At 39.2% G+C, this 9,349-nt stretch overlaps 1 protein-coding gene across 1 annotated transcript in view; it reads left to right on the plus strand.

The window, feature by feature from the left end:
- cyp26c1 (cytochrome P450, family 26, subfamily C, polypeptide 1) overlaps positions 1–6,627 on the plus strand; it is a gene marked incomplete at its 5' end in the record, with an annotated part of 11,236 nt that extends 4,609 nt beyond the window's left edge. Inside the window, 4 exons of the mRNA XM_080036711.1 lie at positions 24–299; positions 1,142–1,300; positions 1,779–2,177; positions 4,765–6,627. Coding sequence (XP_079892837.1) covers positions 24–299; positions 1,142–1,300; positions 1,779–2,177; positions 4,765–5,103 — 1,173 coding nt within the window. The 3' untranslated portion in view covers positions 5,104–6,627. The remainder of the gene's footprint in view (positions 1–23; positions 300–1,141; positions 1,301–1,778; positions 2,178–4,764) is intronic.
- Between the last annotated feature and the right edge of the window lie 2,722 nt (positions 6,628–9,349).

The raw sequence follows: 9,349 nt of genomic DNA on the forward strand, positions 1-9,349 counted from the left end.
CTCTCTCTCTCTGTGTTTTCCAGATCCTAGCCAAAGTCTTCAGTCGTGGGGCGCTGGAGTCTTACCTGCCGCGCCTCCAGGACGTGGTGAAGTCAGAGATCTCTAAATGGTGTTCGTGTCCCGGCTCTGTGGAGGTGTACGGCGCCGCGCGGTCCCTCACGTTCAGGATAGCCGTCAGAGTTCTGCTCGGGCTGGAGATGGAAGAGGAACGCATCGTTTATCTCGCTCAGATATTCCAGCAGCTCATGGACAACCTCTTCTCTCTGCCCTTTGACGCGCCACTCAGCGGTCTGCGCAAGGTGAGAGGGGATATGTGTCTTGACGTTTTAATTTAACTGTTTTATTTTATCTTAAAGGTGCAGTGTGTAATATGACATCATCAAGAAAGTTCTACAAAGTTCTAGAATGCAACGCTCCCTGGGTAACCCCACCCCTTTAGAATAATAACAGAAGCTACAGTGGCCTTCAAGGACAAGAACAATTCTAAATTTTAAACAATGCACCTGATGACATTCCAACCAACATGGATTCCTCCATAAGACTTGCCCGACTCAATGTACAAAATGTAATATTAATATCTGAAATTCTACGTTCAGGTGGATAATTCAGATTATTGGCAGAGGTTATTTTACACCAACGAGGACATATTTATGAATGAGGATATTGATTTTAGCTAAAACATTACTTAAAATGTTACACAGTGTCCCTTTAAAAGTGCTCCGAGGAACTGTTCAGTTTGTGTGAGATGTTTATTTATACATGTTCCACTCACAGGCCTACCCAAGGTGAGAGGGACATGTGTGTTTTTACTTTTCCCATAAAACAAAAACACAATAAAACAAAGACACCATTGTTGTCTAACAGGGCTACACAAGGTGAGAGACATATGTCAACTTAAAAGCATGACAAGGGACATTTCTACAGGGAATAACTAGTTTAAAAAAATTAATATAACTTAGTATTCCTCCAAATTAAAGGTGTAGTCAGTGATTCTGGAGAACGCTTGTTGTCAAAATCACTTTGTCAAAATCAGTGAATATCTCCTCATGATCCGCTACCTGTCCATGCTGCTTGCACCTTCAATGCTTTTTATGTGACCGCATGATAATAAGCGATGGTAACGTTCATGTTTTCTGTCCAGGGTATAAAAGCCAGAGAAATCCTTCACGCGAACATGGAGAAAATAATCGAGGAGAAAATGGAGCGACAGCAAAGTGACGGGGAATATCAGGACGCATTCGACTACATGTTGGCCAGTTCCAAAGAGCTCGGACACACACTCAGCATACAGGAGCTCAAGGTATTAAGAATTTAACATTAAATACTGGGATCAGGCTGCTTAAAGATACAGTGTGTAACTTCTGTCACACCCATGAGAAATTCTGAGTAATAACAACAACACTGTCGGTGTTATCTACATGAGGTAAAGCCTTCAGTGATGGCACATGGAATTTTATACCTTCTGCTGTACGTCCCGGTTTTTTCTCAGCAGTAGAATCAACAACTGAAACATTTCTTGGGGATTTTTCTGAGCTCCTGCACCAGTGTCAGGGGAGGGGGGGGGACACCAGTTTGTGAACGCTGCCATACTGAGAAACACAGAGAGAGTTTTGTGTTAGCTGATAGGCTTAACCAACTTAATCTCAACTAATTTAACAATAGTTTCAATGTAACCGACATTCACTTTTAATATGAAAAAAGTTACGCACTCTATCTTTTAACTGACAATTTCCAAGCACATATCCTTAACATCCCATACCTCCCTCCTTTTCTTCTAGGAAACAGCGGTAGAGTTGATATTCGCGGCCCACTCAACCACAGCTAGCGCATCCACATCGCTAATTCTGCAGCTCCTTCGACATCCGACTATAGTGGATCGAGCTCGGAGCGAATTGGAGGCTGAAGGACTAGGCTACGAATCCTACACTACCCAAAATGCATCTGGTGTTACCATGGAGACTGAGGAAAGCTGTCTACTGTCTAAGGGGCGATGTCATAATCAAAATCAAAATCAACACGAGAAAAGCAAAGATGTGTGTCAGTCGCATGTCCCCTGTCTGAGCCTGGACAAGCTAAGTCAGCTACGCTACATCGACTGTGTGGTGAAAGAGGTGCTGAGAGTCCTACCGCCGGTGTCCGGGGGTTACCGCACGGCACTGCAGACCTTTGAATTAGACGTAAGTATATATGTGTGTATGTGTGTGTGTGTGTGTGTGTGTGTGTGTGTGTGTGTGTGTGTGTGTGTGTGTGTGTGTGTGTGTGTGTGAAAATCCAAATGTGTTTCTAATGTGAATATTGTTATTAGATATTCCAGTTCTTTCATATACCTTGACTTGACTTTGAAGTTTGGTAAATTTAGGACATCAATCTCTTTTTTTATAACGCACTCCTCTCCCCCAGCTCTGATTTTTAATTAATTAATAAATCTTTGACCTATTATGGCCCCTAATAACGTTAGGTCGTACTTACCTTCTTGATCGTCAAATTGTGCACAACTCCCAAGTACAAACTGGTGCTACTGAAGCATGTAGTAAATAAATAATGAAAATTGGGCGCATATGTCGAGAACACTTTTGTGGTGTTTCTCACACTTCCTTCCACATTTTTGTGTTTGGTTAAACCTGCCCTGCATTCCAATCCCCATACTTCCATACTATTTAGTATGCCAGAAAAAGATTTAGGGTGTCCCAATACATGCACATCAATTGTAGTATGCTGAAAATACACAATCGCCCCAATAACTCCAATAGCATTTTGGAGTATTCGTATTTATTCTTGACATTTCTTGACATAATGAAAAAAAATCTTCCTTATCTGATTTTTTTTCTCTCCTGTCTGTGGCCCTAAAACTCTTCTGTACTTTAGTATGTAGTGTAGTAAAAAGAAAGAGTATGTGATTTGGAACGCAGGGGTGCTTTTTATGGCCCTTGAACGCGGAACAACAGGCTGTCCTTTGTAGACAACCAACAGCTTCATCTTCACATAGGAGTTAAAATACAATTTATTTCCAGCAAATTCTGTTATTGGTAAAATTCTCTATCTTAATACTGAGAGCTAAAACTAAATCTTGCTTCAGTTTGCGGTGTAGAATGCCTGGCTAAATCTTATCTGAGAAACACTTTTTTCGTCACTTCCGGTGCGCACTGGATTGTGGGTCAGAATCACCCAAATAGGAAGCTGTTCCCAACACTTAAAAATCTCGTCCGGATGTAGTATAGGACATCCGGGTACTTCTCACCATCCTAAATCTGGCCACAAGAATCGGGACATCCTAAATCTTTTTTTTTCTACCATACTATATAGTAGAAAGTATGGGGACTGGAACGCAGCCTAAATCCTGCTTCAGTTTGCCATGTAGAACGCCTGGATGCACCTTATATGAGAAACACTTTTGCATGAAGAGTTCCCGTGGCCATTGTTGAACAGTCATTACCTCATGGTTGGTCCTGACGTGCCCCTCCGCTGCCCTCCGCTTGCCCCCAATTTGCAGCGTTTTTTTTTTCACTTGACAATTGAACTTCAACACGATTTCAGAAGACTTCCCACACCGCTATTATATGCCTATGGCGCCGGCTATACACCTCTCTCTTTCTCTCTCTCTGTCTCTGTCTCTCTGTCGCTGTCTATCTCTCTGTCTCTCTCTGTCTCTGTCTTTCTCTCTCTCTTTCTCTCTCTCTCTCTCTCTCTCATGGTTTAATGCCTATAGACGGGAGAAGTAATTACGTTTTTTTAAAATTGCCATTATGCTTGTTCGCTCAAGTGCGTCTTTTCAAATCTCACCAAGGAAATGCCAGATCAGAACACAGATAATTAGGATTAGGGGATAAAGAAGTCTGGATTAACTCAGTGAATGGATGAAAAAGAAAGGGAAAGAAAAGGTTTTCTAAGTAAAAAAATAATAATCGTCTAGTTTTTTAAACGTTTGTCATAAATAAAATGACGCAAAAATATTAAGTTAAGTTAAATTAAGATTATTTCAGTTTACATTGCGGCTATTTAAAAAAAACAATTGCTTTGACATTTTGACTTTTCCTCATTCTTACAGTATATTTTCAAGAGACAGATAGTAAGTAAGCAAGTAAAAGTTTCTTCACATTTGAAAAACTAAAAAATGTCACCTATATTTATTGTTTTTTTTCTTCTTCAAACAGGTCTATCTATCTATCTATCTATCTATCTATCTATCTATCTATCTATCTATCTATCTATCTATCTATCTATCTGTCTGTCTGTCTGTCTGTCTGTCTGTCTGTCTGTCTGTCCGTCCGTCCGTCCGTCCGTCCGTCCGTCTATCTATCTATCTATCTATCTATCTATCTATCTATCTATCTATCTATCTATCTATCTATCTATCTATCTATCTATCTATCTATCTATCTATCTATCTATCTATCTATCTATCTATCTATCTATCTATCTATCTATCTGTCTGTTTATCTATCTATCTATCTATCTATCTATCTATCTATCTATCTATCTATCTATCTATCTATCTATCTATCTATCTATCTGTCTATCTATCTGTCTGTCTGTCTGTCTGTCTGTCTGTCTGTCTGTCTGTCTGTCTGTCTGTCTGTCTGTCTGTCTGTCTGTCTGTCTATCTATCTATCTATCTATCTATCTATCTATCTATCTATCTATCTATCTATCTATCTATCTATCTATCTATCTATCAAATGGGCTGAGTGGCCGATGTACTTCTTAAACTTCAATTCTACTTTTTAACTCTACATTAATCCTTTGCTTTTCTTCTTATTCCAACAGGGCTACCAGGTCCCCAAAGGCTGGAGTGTGATGTACAGCATCCGGGACACACATGAGACGGCCGCGGTCTTCCAGAGTCCGGAGCTGTTCGACCCGGATCGATTCGGTCCCGAGCGCGATGAGAGTCGATCGTCACGTTTCAGCTACGTCCCGTTTGGCGGAGGCGTGCGCAGATGTGTGGGGAAAGAACTGGCGCTGATCATCCTAAAAACGCTCGCTGTGGAGCTGATAGGCACTGCCAAATGGACGCTGGCAACTGAGAGCTTCCCCAAGATGCAAACCGTGCCTATAGTGCATCCTGTGAACGGTTTGCACGTGAATTTCAACTACAACTATTAGACAACTTTAGATACACACACAGACTTAAAAGTCCTTCCAAAAACTGTTTGAGAGGCAAATTCACGTTGAATTCATCCTAACGAATCTCGCTTTGGAGCTGGTAGGGACTTCGAAATGTACAAAGGAAGCCGAGAATTTCCCTATAGTGCATCCAGTGAATGGGCCACATGTGAATTTCGACTACAACTATCCTCTTTCGATGCAAACACAGACTTGCTGGAAGTTGATTAAGCCTATTATCAGCTCCCTACAAAAACTCTCTCTGTATTTCTCAGTATGGCAGCGTTTACAAACTGGTGATACAAAAACAGACTTAAAAGACCTTCAGAGAACTACTCAAGAGACAAATTCACTACTGGAAAAAACTTCTGGAGAACTTTCCAAGCTCAAGAAATGGGACACAACCACCTCACAGGGCCTGATATTGCAGTTCAAGTCCCAAATTCATTACAACGGACATGAAGAAAGAGGTTTTAATTTCGCTAGTTGGATGGACACACTTCAGAATCTCTTCAAGAACCTTCTCTCTGTTGCAGCATAAGTGCATTTTTTTAACCACCCTGAAATGTTGAACTTTCCCCTGATTTTACCATCCTAAAAGACAAGACTTTTTCACGTTATCTCTACAAATATGAGAGTTCTCGCTAGAACTGGACTAAAGCCAGACACGCATTGCATAGATCTGCAATTGAACCATATTTTTAACCATTGTGGGAAGCTATATTTCTATTTCTATACACATTTGCGGACACAGGAAAGACTGAAAAAATCTTTGCAATTATCTCCACCTCAAAAAAAAAAAAAATTGACTGATGGAACTTGCACTTGATTCATTACCCATAATTCCCACAACCAGGAAGTGATCAGAACTTCAAGGACAACCTCCATTTTTAACTGTTTTAACTGATATTTTTTTTTGCTTTTTAAATACGAATGTAATATATATATATCATTACCAGTGCTATGATGTGTGCGTCAAATGAAGTAGCATTATCGAATAAGCTGTATTTGTATGTATAATTACTGTTGAATTTTTTACACTCTTTAGTCTTTAACATTATTATGTGCTGTTATAATGAGTAGATACACTAACCTGTTAAACTAAAACTGTCCATATACATTTGTTTCACTGCTAGAATATAGAAATATTCAAAGATGGAGTCAGCGATTTTGGAGAATGCTTGTTGTCAAAACATTTTTTGGGTCAAAATCAGTGAATATCTACTCAAGATATGCTACCTGTCATTTTGCTCTTAAATTTAATGTTTATACACAGCCTGGGCTCTGTAAACAGGCATGTTGCAAGCTACAGACAAGCTTTATCAACAAGTGTTCTCCAGAATCACTGACTCCACCTTTAAAATTGTTTAGAGCAGCATATATTGAGATATTATTATTTTATTATTATTATTATTTTATTATTATTATTATTATTATAATTATTATGATTGTTTTAATTGGTCTTAATACTAGGACTGTTTTTCTGTGTTGAAGCTTAATATGGGCTGTGAAATGTGTGCGTGTGTGTGTGTGTTTGACGGATGGATTTTGTGGAAGGAGATAGCACTTTCTCCACTTTTAAGGAGTCTGTATATATATATTTTTCTGTTGCATTATTTGAGTGTCTCATATGTAGCTACTGTACAGTTCATGTGTTGAGAGTAAAGTTAGAAGATGATAAAATGATAAAAATTAAGCGTGTAATTTTTTTTGTCACATTTTCTACTTAAAAAAAAGGTTTTTGTGTGTGTGTGTGTGTGTGTGTGTATGTGTGTGTGTGTGTGTCTGTGTGTGTGTGTGTCTGTGTGTGTGTGTGTGTGTGTGTGTGTGTGTCTGTGTGTGTGTGTGTGTGTGTGTGTGTGTGTCTGTGTGTGTGTGTGTGTGTGTGTGTCTGTGTGTGTGTGTGTGTGTGTGTGTGTGTGTGTGTGTGTCTGTGTGTGTGTGTGTGTGTCTGTGTGTGTGTGTGTGTGTGTCAAAAGTTCCTCGTAGCACCTTTGATTATTATTGCTATTAGTGTAATTGAGATGTTTTAAAGATTTTTTTTTTTTGGCATTTTCAAGCTTTATTAGACAGTAAAGAGTTGAAATGGGGAGACAGACAGAGAGAGAGAGAGAGAGAGAGACAGAGAGAGAGAGAGAGAGAGAGAGAGAGAGAGGGGGGGGGGGATGACCTGCAGTAAAGGTTTGAATTGAACCCGCAACCATTGCAACGAAGGCCGGAGTCAATATGGTACGCGCTCTATCCACTACACCACCGGAGCGGGCCAACTTTTTTAGTTTTTTGACAAGCTCTATACAGCATAAGTTAAATTGATTTCTATATTTTGATTTCGAGGTCTGAGAATGTTTGTTTATCATATATCAAAACTATCATGTCTGGTTACTTCATTATGGGGGTTTGCAACATTTTTATAATTAATAATTTTATTTTTAATTCATGCATTTTAAAAAAATTGACAAAAGGAACATAGCATTGTGACATAGTATTGACATTGTTGCATTAAAGGTGGAGTCAGTGATTCTGAAGAACGCTTTTTGTCAAAATTGTGAATATCTCCTCACAATCCGCTACCTGTCTGTAAGGAGTATGCACTGAAAAAAAAGTGTAAATACACATCTTTGGCTCTGTAAACAGGCATGTTGTTAGCTATTGTGAATCCACTTTGTTTACACACCAGTTTACAGAGCCTAGGCTGTGCAGTAACACAAACATGGACTGGCTTGCTGTGAAAAGCACCCCATCTCAAAATTGATTTCTCTTCATCCGAGAATCAAATCCTTTGGTGGGTACATTTGCATGACTGATGTTAATAGGTGGAGTAAGTTTCATGAGCGTCAGACTTTCCATGTGGGAGATAGCAACCCTAGCCCAACCCTAATCCTAAAAAAAATTAATAAAATTCAATGCAAATTCCCAAAAATGGACTCGCTTGCTGTGAGAAGCACCCCAACTCAAAATTGATTTCTCTTCATCCGAGATTCAAATCCTTTGGTGGCTATAACTACATACTGTCTACTTAACCATCGATTGTGTATGCGAGGTTTGTCGGACCTTTTACACTGAAGTATACAGAAGCAATAAAGAATTTAAAGACAAGAAAAGACACAATGCATTGATGTCGCATACACAACCACAACATACTCAGATTGATGTCAAAATTAGTATGAGTAGGACGTTAGTAGGGCTTTTAGTATGAGTAGGAGGTTAGTAGGGCTTTTAGTATGAGTAGGACGTTAGTAGGGCTTTTAGTATGAGTAGGAGGTTAGTAGAGCTTTTAGTATGAGTAGGAGGTTAGTAGAGCTTTTAGTATGAGTAAGACTTTAATAGGACTTTTAGTATGAGTAGAACGTTAGTAGGGCTTTTAGTATGAGTAGGATATTAGTAGGGCTTTTAGTATGAGTAGGACGTTAGTAGGGCTTTTAGTATGAGTAGGACGTTAGTAGGGCTTTCAGTATGAGTAGGACGTTAGTAGGGCTTTTAGTATGAGTAGGAGGTTAGTAGGGCTTTTAGTATGAGTAGGACTTTAGTAGGGCTTTTAGTATGAGTAGGACGTTAGTAGGGCTTTTAGTATGAGTAGGACGTTAGTAGGGCTTTTAGTATGAGTAAGACTTTAGTAGGACTTTTAGTATGAGTAGAACGTTAGTAGGGCTTTTAGTACGAGTAGGACATTAGTAGGGCTTTTAGTATGAGTAGGAGGTTAGTAGGGCTTTTAGTATGAGTAGAAGGTTAGTAGAGCTTTTAGTATGAGTAGGATCGTAGTAGAGCTTTTAGTATGAGTAGGACTTTAGTAGGGCTTTTAGTATGAGTAGGCCTTTAGTAGGGCTTTAAGTATGAGTAGGACTTTAGTAGGGCTTTTAGTATGAGTAGGAGGTTAGTAGGGCTTTTAGTATGATTAGGAGGTTAGTAGAGCTTTTAGTATGAGTAGGACTTTAGTAGGGCTTTTAGTATGATTAGGAGGTTAGTAGGGCTTTTAGTATGAGTAGGACTTTAGTAGGGCTTTTAGTATGATTAGGAGGTTAGTAGGGCTTTTAGTATGAGTAGGACATTAGTAGGGCTTTTAGTATGAGTAAGACGTTAGTAGGGCTTTTAGTATGAGTAGGACTTTAGTAGGGCTTTCCCAACACTTTCTTTGAATTGTAAAGAAAACTGCAATGAATGTTAGTGATGGAAAGTCTTCTGTAGGCCTATACTAACTAGACTTGACACTTAAATTGACCCCAGAACCGGCTTAATAAGTGCCTTTCGA

This window comes from Ammodytes marinus (assembly GCF_949987685.1).
Source record: "Ammodytes marinus genome assembly, chromosome: 11".
NCBI lineage: Eukaryota > Metazoa > Chordata > Actinopteri > Uranoscopiformes > Ammodytidae > Ammodytes > Ammodytes marinus.